Below are 16,411 nucleotides of genomic sequence, written 5' to 3'. Positions count from 1 at the left end.
TACGTCCTGCTTCGTCCTGCTACACCCTGTGATGCCCTGCAGTGCCCAGCTACACCATGAACTACTATTTCTAGTTTATTGTCACTGTTACTGCCATTGTTCATCACAGGCGGGCCCTTCCATAGGTAATTTGCGGGTTTATGTAACTTGCGTTGCCTAGCCCATGTGCCTACCGGCTCTAAGCTCTCATGGGAGACCTTTAAATCCTTTTGTGTGCTCTGCTTGCTTTGCAGTGTCACAAGGTCGCTTTAACTGTGCGCGCTCCCGAGAGCTGTAGGCTATGTAATCTGCAAACAGGCAGCACTCGGCAGAACACCGCGTTATAAAGGCTATTGTCTATAACTCCGCAACTTGACAAATGTTGCCAAAGTATTTGACAGTTTGTAGACATTTGACATTTATGTAAAAAAAATATAATAATGAAGTGCAAGAAATTAATACATTATGTGGCCATTCATATCCGCGTCATCATCATGCCTTAAACGGGATGCTTTGTTAGGATATTTATTTTGAAAGAAACCGGATATACACCGACCTTTTCTTGTGTTAAACTTGACGACAGCTAAGGTTAGATGAGATGCTAACCTTAATCATTACGCTAATTACGAATTTGTCGTGGCTCTTTGTAGGGAAACACTATTCATCAAAATTACGAAGTTTTAGTACTCTTTATACACTCTCTATTTTGGATTCACTGATGTTTTGATAGTGTGCAGCTGGCTTCTGGCTAACGTTAGTTTCATTTCCACATCGAACAAGCTAACGATGACCAGCGGCTCAACGCCTGAATTTGTGCATTAGCTAGCAACATTAGACTTTTTAAAGAATAAGTGAAGAGGCATGGAAAATAAGTTACCAGGGATAATTTCAGGGTAATTTCGAGCACGGGCTCCTACGGTGATTTTCAAAGGATAACGTTATGTTGTCTGATACGCTTTGTTTGCTCCGTGGAATGACGACATTTGCTACATTCGGCTGCCTCAAACACGGGCGTCGGTGATGCTGTCGACCACTGGCCAAATGCCCCGCTCGTCCGAATTGGGACAGAGCCCCCAAACTTAATTATAAACCATGCAAAGCTGTGAGTATCAACAAATCGACCCCCAGGCTCTTCCGACGCCAACCCCGAACCCTCCACCCCATCATGGTAACAACGGTAACAAGAGAGAGGAGCCGAAAAGACCGAGGAGAAAGTGGCAAGTTTTCCCCGGAAAGAATCGTTTCTACTGCGATGGACGGATCATGGTGGCCCGAGAGAGTGGGGTCTTGCCCCTCACTCTGGGCCTTATTCTCATCACAAGTGGATTATTCTTTATATTTGAGTGAGTTCGTGTTTCATATTGGGTCAGCGATTCTGTCATATCACCTGTGAGTTCAGTCCTTGTTGTGGTGAACATAGCCGAGGGTCGAAATGTCAATGCATCTGTGCTTCTACAACAGTAACGTTAACGTTATATTAACATTTTATTAGATAGGTCCACGCCGAACTGTAGAGCAGGTTCTACTGATTCATAAAAAGTCTTTTTTTTAATGTTTCACAAGCAAAATGTATTTAATTATACGCAGATCAAGTGAAATAAGGTCAGAGTTCATAATGTATTCTGACAAGATTTACATTTACAATTGACTTTACAATGTATGCATATAATCGGTTCTGTATGAAACAATCTGTGCAGCTTTTAATAAGACATATGAAATATGATATTAAATAGTGCTTGAAAATGAATTTGCGTTATCAGTGTAGTGTAAAGTGTGTTCTGTCTCCATGGATTTCAGATGGTGGTTAAAGGCACAGCATGTTAATTAAAACTACATCCCCTGGTGGATGTCGGCTCAGTTAGAGGAGAAAGGGCTTTGTCTATCCTTCTGCAGCCTTTGATCTGGTCCGCATGTCTTAGTTATTCACCCTCTCTCTGTCTGTGGCTGCCCCATATTACAGCTGTCCCTTCCTGGTCAAACACCTGACCAGCTGCATACCTGTTATTGGAGGAGGCCTGTTTGTATTTGTGGTCATCACCTTGCTTCAGACCAGCCTCACTGACCCCGGCATCCTGCCCAGAGCAACACCAGATGAGGCTGCAGATATTGAAAAACAGATTGGTAAGGGCCAATTCAGTCACAACTGGGGTCAGAACAATGGTTGTCTCAAGTGCTTTTGACTTTGATATCCAACATACATTGAACAAAATTCATGAACGTAACACTTTTGTTTTGCCCCCATTTTTCATGAGCTGAACTTGAAAGATTTAAGTTTTTTTTCTATTTACACAAAAGGCTTATTTCTCTCATATTGTTCACAAATCTGTCAAAATATGTTTTAGTGAGCACTTCTCCTTTGCCGAGATAATCCATCCACCTCACAGGTGTGGCATATCAAGATGCTGATTAGACAGCATGATTATTGCCAAGATGTACCTTAGGCTGGCCACAATAAAAGGGCACTCTAAAATGTACAATTTTACTGAACTGGGGGGTCTGTAAACCAGTCAGTATCTGGTGTAAGGGTTAGGGTTCATCCTTTTCTCTCTCAATCTGACTGCAGTTTGTCATTGTAACCGACTCGAGTGGGCGATTCGATGCTTTCTGGCACTGAATTTAGACAGCCGTTGGCACGAGAACTCTCAATCTGTTCTGCATATTTCCTAAAAGAAATGCGATCCCTAAACTCAAACTTCCTAATTAAGCTTAGCTCATTTCTTCATAAGTTGCCCTCTGCTCGGTGGCATCAATTATGTCAAACTTCAAGTACGTCTTATTTTTGTCACTGTCATAGCTTTTACACAGTTTATTTGGCTTCCGAGCACAGGTCACAGTTGAGATTGAAGGCATTGTTCTGCTAACGTTGGCAATTTTTACTCTGAAACTGAAAAATACGGGGGATTCTAATCAGCAGTCACCAGTTATTGTGTTGTTTTAAAGATGGTGAATCCTTTGACACATTAAAGGGCCTAAGTAGAATTTTTGTAAAGACTGATTTACTGTGACTCTTTGTCATGAATGTTGCGTTGGCAGCCATTAGTGAGATCTTTTGTGGAATCGTGTCCTTTTGAGGTTTCCTCCCCCTCAATTTTCAGTTTTGAGTCTTGCCAACTGCACCTTTGCTTTTTTTACATGGCAAGCATCAATATAATGACCTTAGTGTCTAAAGTTGGCTTGTGCATGCACCTTGTTACCTCCTACTCATCACCAAAGTTCAGGCAGTGATGATGTAAGATGTTCATATTACCCAACTGTACTGCTGTTGTACCAGCTATTTTTGAACCAGAGACTCTGATATAAGTATTACATATGTATTTACCTATACCACCATATCTTAAGGAAATGCTTTGGACATTTAGTTTGACTCAGTATTCTTTTAGTGTTTCATGAATGTAATCACCAAATCCAATACAATTTCACCTAAAAGGCACAGGATGTGGAATTTGGGGAAATCCAAGCGTAAACTAGAGCTGCATAGAAATTTCACACTAATTCTAAGCAGGTTTTGTGTAGCCTACTGCATAGTGTGTCCACAGTGAAAAAGTGACTACAAGAAGAAAGTGCAGTACAGCTTGGTGCTTATGGCTCCGCTCTTTCTAATGCTCCCTGGACCAGCCAAGCAACATGCTAAGCTGAAACAAGGAGCGCCGTGCAGAAACCCCCCTGGGTATAAACGAGTGGGCCAAAAGAGACATTGAAAACCATTTCAAACTTTGAGTCACGTCAGGAATCTGAACTAGAAAGGTGGAGGCTGGGGTGGTGGAGGCAAAGCGTTGCCAACAGCGTCAGTGCAGCAGGGACCAGTGAGGAGGGAGTCGCATTTTTAAGGGCCGCCTTGATGTGAAAATGGCTGTGATTGGTGTGTGTCTGAGAGGAGTGATTCTTCAATCAGCGGGCGTCATACGCGTGTTTGTTGTGTTCAGAATCTGCTAAATTCAACAAGTATCTCTTTTTAAGAGCAGATGCAATACAAAAAGGTTCTTCATCTATATCTGACTGCTTGAATTTATTGATGAAAACCAAGTGTAGTAATCTATAATAATAACATTGAGAAGGTGACGCATCGTTCCATCGAATCCATTTGATTCATTGACAGGATAACTGTAATCGAACCATGAGAGCAGTGAAGAGTCCCACCCCTAATAGTTTATGTGAAATGGCAAGTGTTCAGGTGCTAAGAATAAAAGGCCAGACCAGTATCACTAAAGATCAGTTGCTCAGCGAATCCGATTTTTAATTTGATCCCGTTGTTTCTCTTAACTGTCCTCGCCACTTCAGACAACACTGGAAATGCCAGCTATCGGCCTCCGCCGCGCACCAAGGAAGTCCTCATCAACCAGCAGGTGGTGAAGCTCAAGTACTGCTTCTCCTGCAAGATGTTCCGGCCGCCGCGCACCTCCCACTGCAGCCTGTGTGACAACTGTGTGGGTGAGCTGTGGACACACGCTAAGGCGTTGACATTTACACGTGATAAATAATAAATAGAGGCCTCAAAAGAGCGTCATCCAATGCTTCTGGTTCAGGCTCGACTGACTTTGTTGACATATCAGCGCACTTCCCAAACCATTGGAAGTATTCCCTAAAACGAACTTGAAATGTCAGTAATCCCTCTCGATTCACTTCTCCTTTGGTGCTTTTTTCTCTTTCAGAGCGATTCGACCATCACTGCCCCTGGGTGGGGAACTGTGTGGGAAAGCGCAACTACCGATTCTTCTACACCTTCATCGTGTCGCTCTCCTTCCTGACGGCGTTCATCTTCGGCTGTGTGACCACACATCTAGCACTGAGTACGTGTTTTTGCTCTGGTTCGCATGTTTAGTGTCCTTCCGATAATAGCGGCTAACACACCTGGCTCAAACAGCACCCGCATAACTGTAAGTGTTTGTTTTGTGTCGGTTTGGACAACCGGCCGGGAAGAGTTTACCACATCAGATCAGGTGAGTTGTCTGATAAAGGTACTGAAAGGGCACTCTGAGGGCGCTTGCCCTATCTCGCACTGTTAATGCAGCATCAGCAGGTTTCAGTTTTTTTGTGACCATATTAAGTGCCTGGCAATCTGAACATATTTGAGCTCAACTCTGGTATCACTGCATCAAGGAAATTAACTGCAACTGTTGGTTTTTGGAACTATACACTTTTATTCCCTCTTTAATTCAAGTCAACTTTATTTATATTATCATCAGATGTTTTCTCAGGCTATTTTACAGATAGATTAGGTAGACCCAGACAGATAGACCCAACAATTCAAGGCCTTGGAAACACTTTGGTTCATTGCATCCGTGTTCTTTCCTCTTTCAGGGGCTCAAGGTGGAAAAGGCCTGGTGTTTGCTGTGCAAGAGAGTCCAGGCAGATATCCTTCAATCACAAACGTCTTTAAGATTCCTGTCCGTTTTTAATTGATTTCTCCCTCCTTCAATGTGCCGATGCTCTCCTTGACTCAACCTTTCACTGCAGTGGAGCTGGTGATATGTTTCTTCTCAGTCTGGTCCATCTTGGGCCTCTCAGGCTTCCATACATACCTGGTTGCTTCCAACCTCACCACTAATGAAGATGTAAGTACTGCCTCGAGTTGAATTTGTAATATTGCAATTACAGAGCAGCTGGGAAAGTGATATTGTGGTACAGTGAGACAATTTGCAATATCTGTCAAATAAAGTGTTAATTGAGTTATATTAATATAACACAAAGATCACATTTCAATAGAATTTTAACAAATGCACATGAAAAATGTGTAAAATGATACGCACCAACGGCTTATTCCCAACGGAAGCATCTCTTTGCAAATATTATACAAATACTTTGTAACACTTTTAAGAGTTAATGAATACTTCCAAATCTGATCAGACCTTGAAGAGATTATCAACCGAAAATCAAATGAAATGCATATTGCATAAACAAAGAAACAACTGTGAAATGTTGCACAGTTACTATGTTTTACATCTCTCTGTTCCAGATTAAAGGCTCCTGGTCAGGGAAAGGTGGAGAAGGTGTCACCAACCCATACAGCCATAAAAACATCTTCATCAACTGTTGCTCTGTGCTCTGTGGACCCATGCCACCCAGGTCAGTCTGAAAACTCACACACACTTTGAATTACTGACTGATTTCCTACAAGACTCCATGTAAGAGAGCTGCACCTTTGCACCATATTGTAAGCAGTGGCCCTACGGATCTTGTATGTATAGAATTCCTCTCTATGGAACCTGATTCGAGAGGGAGCAGCAATGTGTTTGTGGTATTGGACCATTTTACAAGGTACGCACAGGCGTTTCCTACCAAGAACCAGAAAGCTATCACAGTAGCCAAAATACTGGTAGAGAAGTACTTTGTTCATTATGGTTTGCCCACAAGAATTTACTCTGACCAAGGAAGAGATTTGAAAGTCGGTTGATCGAAGAGGTACTAATGATCTTGGAGTATTGAAATTCCTGACTACGCCATATCATCCACAAGGGGACCCTCAACCCAAAAGATTTAACCGTACTTTGCTGTCAATGCTTGCCACCTTGAGTGAAGAAAAGAAGCGTGCCTGGAGTCAGTATGCTCCCTATGTGGTTCATGCCTATAACCGCACAAAATGTGACACCCGTTGATACTCGCCATACCTACTGATGTTTGGCAGAGAGTCTAGACTGCCTGTGGACCTTTGTGTTGGAACCTCGCCCGACAGAATGGGAGGTAGACATCTTTCCAGATGTGGAGAAGCTGAAGGATGACCTGCAGATGGCCTATAATCTGGTCTGCAGAGCAGCAGAAAAGACACAACAAAGAAGAAAAAAAAAAAGCATATGACCAAAAAGTGTGTCTTCAGACTGTTCACGTTGGAGACCAGGTGTTAATTACAAACTTGTGACTCAAGGGGGAAAAAAGCTTGAAAGCCGCTGGAACTTGGTGCCCTATGTGGTGGTCAAAAAACTACCTAACTTACCTGTCTGCAGGGTGAAACCTGAGGATGGAAAAGGTGGTGTAAGAACGATCCTTAAGGATCATCTGTTGCCTATCAAACAGTCCATGTGGTTGCCAGAGGTTGAAGTTAGTGACAAGACCCTTGTGAGACAAAAGACACATTTACAAAGACAAAACTCCAAAGGATGGAAGACCAGATCAAGGAAGGAAGACCAGACGTGACAGATTCATCTCTGGACTTGGAGTTTGAAAGGTCTCATACTTCCTACAGAGACTCTCTGGACACCCTTTGGAATAGGAGGATCAATGAGGAGACTAGGGCTACAATAGCATTAGAAAAACAAATTGAAGTGGTTTTAAAATAGTATTGTGTAAAAGTTGACACATCCCAGTCTGTGATTATCCATTAACGTACATTCCTTTAATTTTAGTCGAAGTAATTCCTAATTTCTGCTTTTGTAACTCTAACATTAGATATAATTTCCTATAAATGGCGTTAATGGACCATAAATTCCAAAATTACTGTTAAACTGAATTTAATAAGTTACATATTGTTGAGAACATCAAAAATTGAGAAAAGTATAACAAGTGTTGAAAAAAGGGACAAAAACGTAAAAATTATAAAAACATTGATTAAAAAGCGTCAAAGGTGTTGATTTTCAAATTTGACAGGAAGACAACACAAGGGTTAAGTAATTATTATAAGCACTGTTTGCCACTGTTTAATAGCGTCCAAATAAACCACTGACTGTCTTAATTAAGGAACAAATTATTTGATATTACACTAAGCTAAAAAAGAGAAAAAATTCCTACATTACTAGTATTTAGTTAACATTATACATCATCTCATTACTTGTAAAAGATCTAACAGTGTAATTAACTATGAAATATGAACTATCAACTATCATTACTCGAACCCGCTCCATCCACCACATCACTCCTGTCCTCCAACAGGTCCACTGGCTCCCGGTCCAGCTCCATATCCAATTCAAAGTCGTCCTATTGGCATTCAAGGCCATCCACAACCTCACCCCCCCATATTTGTCTGATCTCTTCCAGCGTCCCACTCCCTCCCGCTCCCTCTGATCCTCTTCCTCCTGAAACCTCTCTGTCCCCTCCGCCCTTCTCACCACCATGGGTCGTCCTTGGGTGCCGAGAAAGGCACCTTTTAAAACAAAATGTAGTATTACTATTAACTTCCTGTAAATGAATGATCATAATAACATTGCTACATTTTGTTTTATTGATGGATCAGATATAATATATTATACATTGTTATTTTAATATCACATTTGTTTAGCATGGCAGAAAAATCTGACTTCCTTGCATTTGTTTGGACTTATAGATTATAACTTGTTGAAAATGTATAGTTGTATAAAATGTTCATTAAATATCCAAATATCATCATTAGGCCCAACCTGCTCTATGTTAGTGATTCAAATGTTTCTCAGTTGTATGTGTTATGGCATGCAAGAAGAAGTTTGACTGGTAGTTTGTTCGTTTCTGAGACAGAGACTCATTAGATGTCTTTTATTTAAATAAAATAAAAAATAACATTGACCATGCACACCTAATGACATGTCTATCTGTCTATCTATCTACGTACATACGTTCGCTTATCCGGTATCGGGTTGCGGGGGAGCAGCTCCAGCAGGGGACCCCAAACTTTCTTTTCCCGAGCCACGTTAACCAGCTCTGACTGGGGGATCCCGGGGCGTTCCCAGGCCAGGTTGGAGATACAATCCCTCCACCTGGTCCTGGGTCATCCCGCGGCCTCCTCCCAGCAGGACGTACCTGGAACACCTCCCTTGGGAGGCGCACAGGAGGCATCCTTACCAGATGCCCGAACCACCTCAACTGGCTGCTTTCGACGCGAAGGAGCAGTGGCTCTACTCCGGGCTCCCCACGGATGACTGAGCTTCTCATCCTATCTCTAAAGGAGACGCCAGCCCCCCTCCTGAGGAAACCCATTTTGGCCGCTTGTACCCTGGATCTTGTCCTTTCGGTCATGACCCGGCCTTCATGACCATATGTGAGGGTAGGGACAAAAAAAGGGCCGGTAGATTGAGATCTTTGCCTTCCGGCTCAGCCCTCTTTTTGTCACAACGGTGCAATAAATAGAACATTTTACCACCGATGCTGCACCGATTCTCCGACCAATCTCCTGCTCCGTTGTCCCCTCACTCACAAACAAGACCTTATGACATGTATCTTCTTGATTTCTGTCTTTTTTCAGCTTGATCGACAGACGGGGTTTCCTGCCCACAGATGAATCTGTCCAGACAGGAGGCGTGAGCATCGAGCTGCCCACTTTGGCCGCTAAAAGCGAGATAAACGTGGTAGGATGGTCTTCCCAGCCGGCTACTGTCTTGCAAGAATCCCCCTCCCCTGTGCCTGCACCCCCTTTCTCCAACCTAAACTCTTCCTCTGTCTGACCGAAGCCTTGTGGCCGGCTGTAGCTCCAACCCAGCATCTGTCTGCTGCCGACTGGGTTAATCCCTACATATACTGTGTTTACACTGCAGTCAGAGCTTTAGCATTTATTACTTTTCCCTCAGTGCAAACTAGATTTTAAAAGCATTTTATAAAATAGGTTAAAAACTTAGTGTACACTGTTATAATCTAAATGACTTTGAATCAAACGTTTTTGGGAAATTGGCTTTTTCTCTCTCCAGAGAGTTAGATCAATTTCAACCTCACGTCTGTGTGTTAAAGCTAGCCTAGGAGCTTTAGCTGAACAGCGGCCACCGGGCCCACCAGCGCTACTTTTGCCATAGGTAAATGCTAAAAGGATGCAACAGTAGCACAAATGGGGACACGTGAAACTGGCTCAGTACTGTCAGTTACGGAGCAATAGCTCTTTAAGGCTTGCTAACATTAGCCACCGCAAGCTACTGTTTTTGTAAGTACAGAGTTGGCATCAGGACATGTTTGACATCGACTAGCATATTTCTGGCCGAAGTGAATCAATTAATCCACAGCAGCCCTAAAGCTCACAGGTAAAGATGTTTATTTTGTTTGTGATTTTATGGTGAATTATTGAGCTGGAACTCCGAACCAGATATTTCAGCTAGTCTCTTCCCCCTGTCTTTGTGCTAAGGTAAGCTAACCGGCTGCAGGCACTAGCTTCAAATTTACAGTGCATGCCATTTACCTCGGAAGCAGTGAATGACGTCAAACCCGAGTGGAATGCGTTCCATTTACAAGTCCGATTTTGATTGTTTCCGTTAGTTGTAGCAAAGTTTCCCATTGTGTTGACGCTAATAACACAGAAGTGCTTATAACTGTATGTTACTACAGCTTTCACAACGTTTGATGTACGGGTCAGCCGTGTTGGATTTTTAGCTTGGGGTACTCAATGGTTGTCTGTGTTCCGAGCTGGGAAATCTCTGAGGTCAGGGGGGGTGTCTCCGACTTTGACTTTGGAAAATCTGACTACAAAGTACAAATGGTACGCACTATTAAAGTACAGACATGAGAGGGCTACCAATCCTTTCATCTCAAAGTATTTCTATAGTATGAGGCTAGACAGCTGCTTTTTGCACGTGCATGCTTCTAAACAGCTGAGTCGTGTTTACCTCATGGAAATGAACAAACCAGGTTTACTTACGCGTTTGCTTTGAACTATATGCAGTGGGGATGCTATTACCTATAGATATTTATTTTATGGTATCCAATGTTTTCAGTTTTTTTAATCACAATCTACACCTCCAGTATTTGCTCATGTGCAGTGTGTCAACTCAGGGTGGAGGAGAACAAGTTGTAAGAACTGAATGAAGTGAAATGTGTTCAGCTCGTTGTCCTCTCTGATTTTCTCTGACTGCACGTGATATAAAGGGATGCCTGGAGACATTTTGTTTACAAGACGTGAACTGCACTTCAGATTAGAGTTGCTGTCTGAGCCACGGAACTCTCATATCAAGCGGTAGAGTAGCTGCTGTTTGGTAGTGCTTTTTCCTTTACTCTAGAAAACAAACACAGCTATACAACCTTTGTTTTATTTGCTTTCAGTATCCACACACACAGTGTGTGGATACTGAAAGTTAAAGCGGTAGTGTTTCCAGCCTGAAATGTATTTTGTTGGTGGGTTCGGTGAGGGGATGAAGTCTTTTTGAATTCAGTTGATGCACTGGGGAAGCTGTGGGGAAAGTTCCTTGTTTTATTGTGTTGGTTCCCTTTTCCTCTTGTCTCATGTGGAAGGTCCTATTTGTCTGCATGTAAAGTGCCAAATGATTTGTGACACATCAAATCAACTTCATGCCTTTTATTACATGTAATTTGTCCATCATGTTTTTTATACATATTTCTATTTTGTCAGTCTCCAAAATGTAAAAATAATAATAAAAACGTGCATTTTTGTCCATGCAATTCATCATCTGTGTACTCATTTTTCATTGTACAGTTTGTCCACCCTCCCAAATGTACATATTGGAGTGTTAAGAGTATTGTCCATGGGAAGAGAAGCACCAAACTATCAGTACGTTCCCTGTGTGTCTCTTCACCCAGTCCTTACTTGCTGTTCTGTCTCTGTGCCTGTGTCCTTCCACCAACACTAGGAGGTGAAATGTCTGGACTTTGCAGTGTCCTGCACTGGCTGATTAGCCACTGTTAGTGCTGCTTGGTAAGCCCGTTTAGAGAAGGGGAAAGATAGGGCAGGGTCTCCGTGCCCACAGCTGTGTCTGCATGTCCTCTCGGCTGGCTGCTGTACTCGTGCATGGCTTGATTCATACTGCTGCCATGTTGAATACAGCCCACAGTGATTAACTGAACACAATACAGTATGTACTGTGTGTCAATTGTGCTCACAATATACAATAGAGCGGCAATGATTTATTGAAATATCGATTAGAACTAAGGTAATTAATATGAACTATTATAAAAATCGATTTAAGCGGTTTGAGTGTTTTTATTTGTTTTTATTTTATTTATTTTTAAATGAAAAAAGTCAAAACACTCTGATACCAGCTCCTTAAATGTGAATATTTTTTTTGTTCTCTCCTCTGTGACACTTTGAGGTGAGGACAAAACAAGACATTTGAGGAAGTCATGTTGGGCTTTGGGAAACACTGATCCACATTTTTCAACTTTTAATGGACCAAACAATCTGTTAATCAAGAAAATAATCAACAATAGAAAATAATTGTTAGTTGCAGCCTTACTATACAGTCATGTAGATGGCTGAAACAATTCCACTGTACTGTATCTTTAAAATGTAACCTTTTTACTGCAATAATTCAGTTTCATAATATACATTGCATACAATAGCTTTTAGGCTGTGATGGCACAGGTAAACTGTATATACTGTAATTTTGGCCATGGAATTACTGTTAACTTATTAAGACAATGGCATTAATTGTGGAGAATAAACCAGTAGCTACTTAATATTATCTGATGGATTCATATTTGTAAATCTAGGGCAAGCAGTTCCATATAGGGAAGGACATTACAAAGTGCTGTGGACGTGTGTCCTTATGTTTAGAGACATGTTGACAGCCCGGATGGATTGTCCTGGAGTTTAAGCTGAAGTGTTGCTGAGCTTTTTAAACTGGGAATAGTGAACTGGCAGTTTTGGGAGCTTGATTAAAAGTTAATGTTTTAAATTTGAATAAAATATGAACCTCAAGGCTCCTAAATTTTATCCATTAATCACACTCTGAGTGTCTTGTAACTTTAAGGTTGACGAGATTTTAAATTGCAATGAGGAGAAACACTGTTTAAAGCTGCACTAATCAATATGCTTATGTTGACAACATAAATGTCTATGGGTACCCTCAGCTTTACGCAGCGCTTTGGCGCCTTTTAGCTTACTACTTAGTTTTTATAGACTACAACTTTACCGTTCAATCTCATCAACTTTGTTTTTGCTTTGATGTTGCAAGTGATAAATAGTCATTATAAGGCATTGAAGTGTATAGTGCAAGCTCTGGCATACGGGACAAACTGTATACAGTGCTGCTCGTGAGTATAGGAACGCCTGCTTAAGTTAACTAAAAAGAGGAATGAAAAAATCATCTTGGAAATTAATCTTACAGCCTTAATAAAAAATTAGGAAAAGTCCATCCTTTTAAGGACACCAATTTTCTTTGTAAATGAATAATGTATTGTAAATTAATAAATGTTCTTCCTTAAAATACAGTGGGCATAAACATACACACCTCTATGTTAAATTCCCATAGAAGTAGGCAGATATTTATTTTTGAATTCCAGTTCTTTCATGGATCCAGGATACTGTGCAACCTCATGAATTTCCCTTGGCCTTTGGAATTAAAATAACCCCATATCTGATAAAGTTACCCTTCACCATATCTAGAGATTGGCATGGGGAACTTTCCATAAAATCATCTATCAATGCAAATCAGATCAGCTATCAGGCTAACTGAAATAAAACCATGCCAATCTCTAGGTATGGTGAATGTTAGCTTTGTCAGCATGCACAGTATCTTGGATCCATGAAACAACTGGCCTTTAAAAATAATTCTGTGTGAATTTAACATAGGGGTGTGTATACTTACACCCCCTGTATTTTAAGGAAGAACATTTATTTATTTATGTTACATTAATCATTCACAAAGAAGATTGGTGTCCTTAAAGGTTGGATTTTTCCTCATCTTTTAATTAAAGCAATAAGATCAATTTCCAAAAGATGATTTTTTGTATTCCTCTTCATAGTCAACTTAAGTAGGGATTCCTATAATCATGAGCAGTACTGTTTGCAGATTAAAGAGAAGTGTTATTTTCTGAAATCTTGTTTTAGATTTAAAATGTTACTTTTCTAAAAAGTACCCAATATTTTCGCATAAAATCAACATTTATTTTTAGCCCATTGCTTTTCATCCAGATACATTTTTGGCCCTTTATATAAAAGAATGTGGACACCTCTGATCAAATTGGACACTCAGATGTTCTGGGTGCAGATGTGTGGAATAAAACATCTGCAGTCTCCTGCTTTCGGACCACTCGTGTGGCCTGCTTACACTCCCATTTATATTGCACAGCTGATGCTGCGTTCACTGAAGTGATTTAACTCCCTGCTGTTCCCCCTTTTAAATTCACTGGCTCGTCTCATCACTTCTTATCTTCTCTTCCCCCCCCTTTCTTTTTTCCCGTGCCTCCCCAGTGCACACAGGGAACTAAAGGTCTCCTGGAGTCGGCCACTCTCCCTCCGCTCCTGTCCACCTCGTGTCCTCAGGGGAAACCTCAGACAGCTTATACCTGCCCAGACAGCAGGCCCGCGGTGAACTCTGACCCCTCCGCGCAGCTCTCCACGAGCTGCGTGGCGCGCCACACCGCCAGTTCCAGGGACGATACCTCTCCACCACGTCCCACCAAGACTCGGTCAAAGAAAAGAGAGCTAGTTGCTCTGCATATTCCCAACCCTTCTTTTGATGTTCCTGTTTCCCCAACCTCTCCGGACGCTGGGCCCAGCTTCATCCCTATGCACTGACTGTAACGACAGCTTTCGAAAGGGAAAAAAACACTTTGTGTGAAGCTTGCATGCTGTAACACAGTCAGACACACATGGTGTGAATTAAAAAATCGTTATTAAGTGTTGATTCCCTGAAAGCTCCAGGTCTAGTCATTGTGGATCACAAAGGTATGCATTTGTGTTTGTAGTGGAAATAGGAGCACTAGAGATCTAGAGAATAGATTGGATCTATTCTGGCTGTAAAGGGTGCAATTTTGGTGAAGAATGACATAAATGACAAAGCACATAAAAAGATTTGTAAGTTAGAGGAACCGGTGTACTGAAAGAGCCACATGCCTTCCTGATGATTCTCATGTCAAACATGAATTTTACCAGCATGTCCGATCCTGCAAATATGATAAAATAATGGCTTTGATGTATCAGGTGGAAAAACTGTAGGAGCTTGAAAAGCTTTTTATGGTCTTAAAGGGATTGTCCACCCCAAATATAGAATTCAATTCCCATATGTCCTTCCTCTAACATTGTGCGACTCCGTTTAGAAATGGGACCTTGAGCTAGTTACTCCTTTAAGATGAAGAGCGGAGAGACAGTTTGTACTGATGATGTCGTCTTGAGACATCATCAGTACATGTCAATCAAACTCTGACAGCAGCCATGGAGCATTTTCGAGAATATGAGTACTAAAAGCTGGAGGTACGGATGGGTGACAAATTAAAGCTATCTTGCCCTGGGCCCCTTTAGCAGGATGGTCTGGCCCTGAGCAGAGAACACTGTCTACCCATAGACTAGTGTATAGAGATGGATGATGCGTCTCCACGTCCTCCCACTGTACAAGAGGGAAGCCATAACACAGGGATCCGGTTGCTGTATCACAGTACTGCCCATTCTATCATGCCACCACACTATCCATTGTTCTGAAAGAACAGCTAAGCAATAATCACATGTAGGCTATCTCGGCCACTAATTTTGTTGCTTTTGTTATTTTTCTATAGATAAATTAAGTTTAAACAGAGGGGTCAAAAATAAATTACGCCATGATAAAGGTCCCATATTGTGTTAATTTCCTGGTTTGTACTTGTATTTTGGGTTTCTGCTAGAACATGTTTACATTCTTTAATGTTAAAAAAAAGGTTCTCGCAGTGTCTGAATATACATGTATTCACCCTGTCTTTAGCGTCTGTCTCTTTAAGCCCTCCTCCCAAAAAAGCCTGGTACGCTCTGATTGGTCAGTGTGTCCGGGTCTTCCTCATCAACACTCTCCGTGTCTCTGCACCGTCATTGCAGCCGGGAAATGACTGTAACAGTGCTGTAGCGGCACTTTCTACCTATACATAGTATAGTTGTGACATCACAACCGTACAGACGATCATAATCCATTCTCTTTGGATTGAGGGTTCTGATACCTTCACTGTATTTATATAGCACCTCAACCTGCATTATAATAAAAAAGAAATCTCACTTTTTACAATTTGGGACCTTTAATACCCCTATGGTTCTACTAACTGTGAAGTCCAAAGCACTGCAAAGATACATGTAATTTTCAAGCTCCGGCTTTTGTTCTTTGTCCACACATTTATTCAGGTTTTCCTTTGTCGCCCATCAAAAACATCTCAACCAAAGGTATACAAATCTATTGAATGGGCCCAACCTAAATACGGTCATGAGATGTTATCTTTCTGTGCTTAAAGGTCTTGACTTTAGTATCCAAAATGTTAAACTTGCACGTGGATTCTGATTTTGTGTGGATTTTCCCTTTAATTTGGCACCGTGTGTATCGGTTGTATTGGTGTGTTCTGTTGTTCAGATTTTTTTGCTGTATAAATGGCAGCAATGCAACTGCATGATACTGACTATAGACATTTTTTTATTTTTGTTCATTGAATTCAAGCATCACTTTATACACTATAGAGATCATTTGCCACTTTTTGTAGGAAAGCTGTGATTTAGAGTTCCTGAAAACAGTATCATATCTGATGTCTCTTTTATTTAGACCTTAGTTGTCCCCTTATACCATATCTGAAGTCTCTTTTAAATAGACCTTAGTGGTCCCCTAATTGCATATCTGAAGTCTCTTTTATATAGACCTTAGTGGTCCCCTAA

General features: G+C 41.4%; 1 protein-coding gene across 3 annotated transcripts; it reads left to right on the top strand.

The window, feature by feature from the left end:
- Positions 1–687: 687 nt before the first annotated feature.
- Positions 688–15,775, top strand: zdhhc18b (zinc finger DHHC-type palmitoyltransferase 18b). Of its 3 annotated transcripts, XM_034891202.1 has the most exons (10): positions 688–1,322; positions 1,940–2,100; positions 4,258–4,407; positions 4,629–4,766; positions 5,278–5,329; positions 5,429–5,531; positions 5,933–6,042; positions 9,122–9,224; positions 11,442–11,506; positions 14,012–14,110. In XM_034891202.1, the coding sequence occupies exons 1-9, from the start codon at positions 1,072–1,074 to the stop codon at positions 11,481–11,483; spliced, it is 1,110 nt and encodes a 369-aa protein (XP_034747093.1). In that variant the 5' UTR covers positions 688–1,071; the 3' UTR covers positions 11,484–11,506; positions 14,012–14,110. The 3 variants fall into 3 exon arrangements, with proteins under 3 accessions (XP_034747093.1, XP_034747092.1, XP_034747091.1); XM_034891201.1 differs by lacking the exon at positions 11,442–11,506 and having other exon boundaries at positions 14,012–15,775; XM_034891200.1 differs by lacking the exon at positions 11,442–11,506 and having other exon boundaries at positions 14,003–15,775.
- The last annotated feature ends 636 nt before the right edge of the window (positions 15,776–16,411 follow it).

Source organism: Etheostoma cragini, chromosome 14, assembly GCF_013103735.1.
Source record: "Etheostoma cragini isolate CJK2018 chromosome 14, CSU_Ecrag_1.0, whole genome shotgun sequence".
Lineage (NCBI taxonomy): Eukaryota > Metazoa > Chordata > Actinopteri > Perciformes > Percidae > Etheostoma > Etheostoma cragini.
This window is presented reverse-complemented; position numbering and strand designations above follow the sequence as displayed.

Coding starts and splice junctions, on each gene's coding strand:
- zdhhc18b (XM_034891200.1), top strand. CDS start 1,072: ATGCAAAGCTGTGAGTATCAACAAATCGACCCCCAGGCTCTTCCGACG. Junction 6,043..9,121: donor TGTGGACCCATGCCACCCAG/GTCAGTCTGAAA, acceptor GTCTTTTTTCAG/CTTGATCGACAGACGGGGTT. Junction 9,225..14,002: donor CTAAAAGCGAGATAAACGTG/GTAGGATGGTCT, acceptor GTGCCTCCCCAG/TGCACACAGGGAACTAAAGG.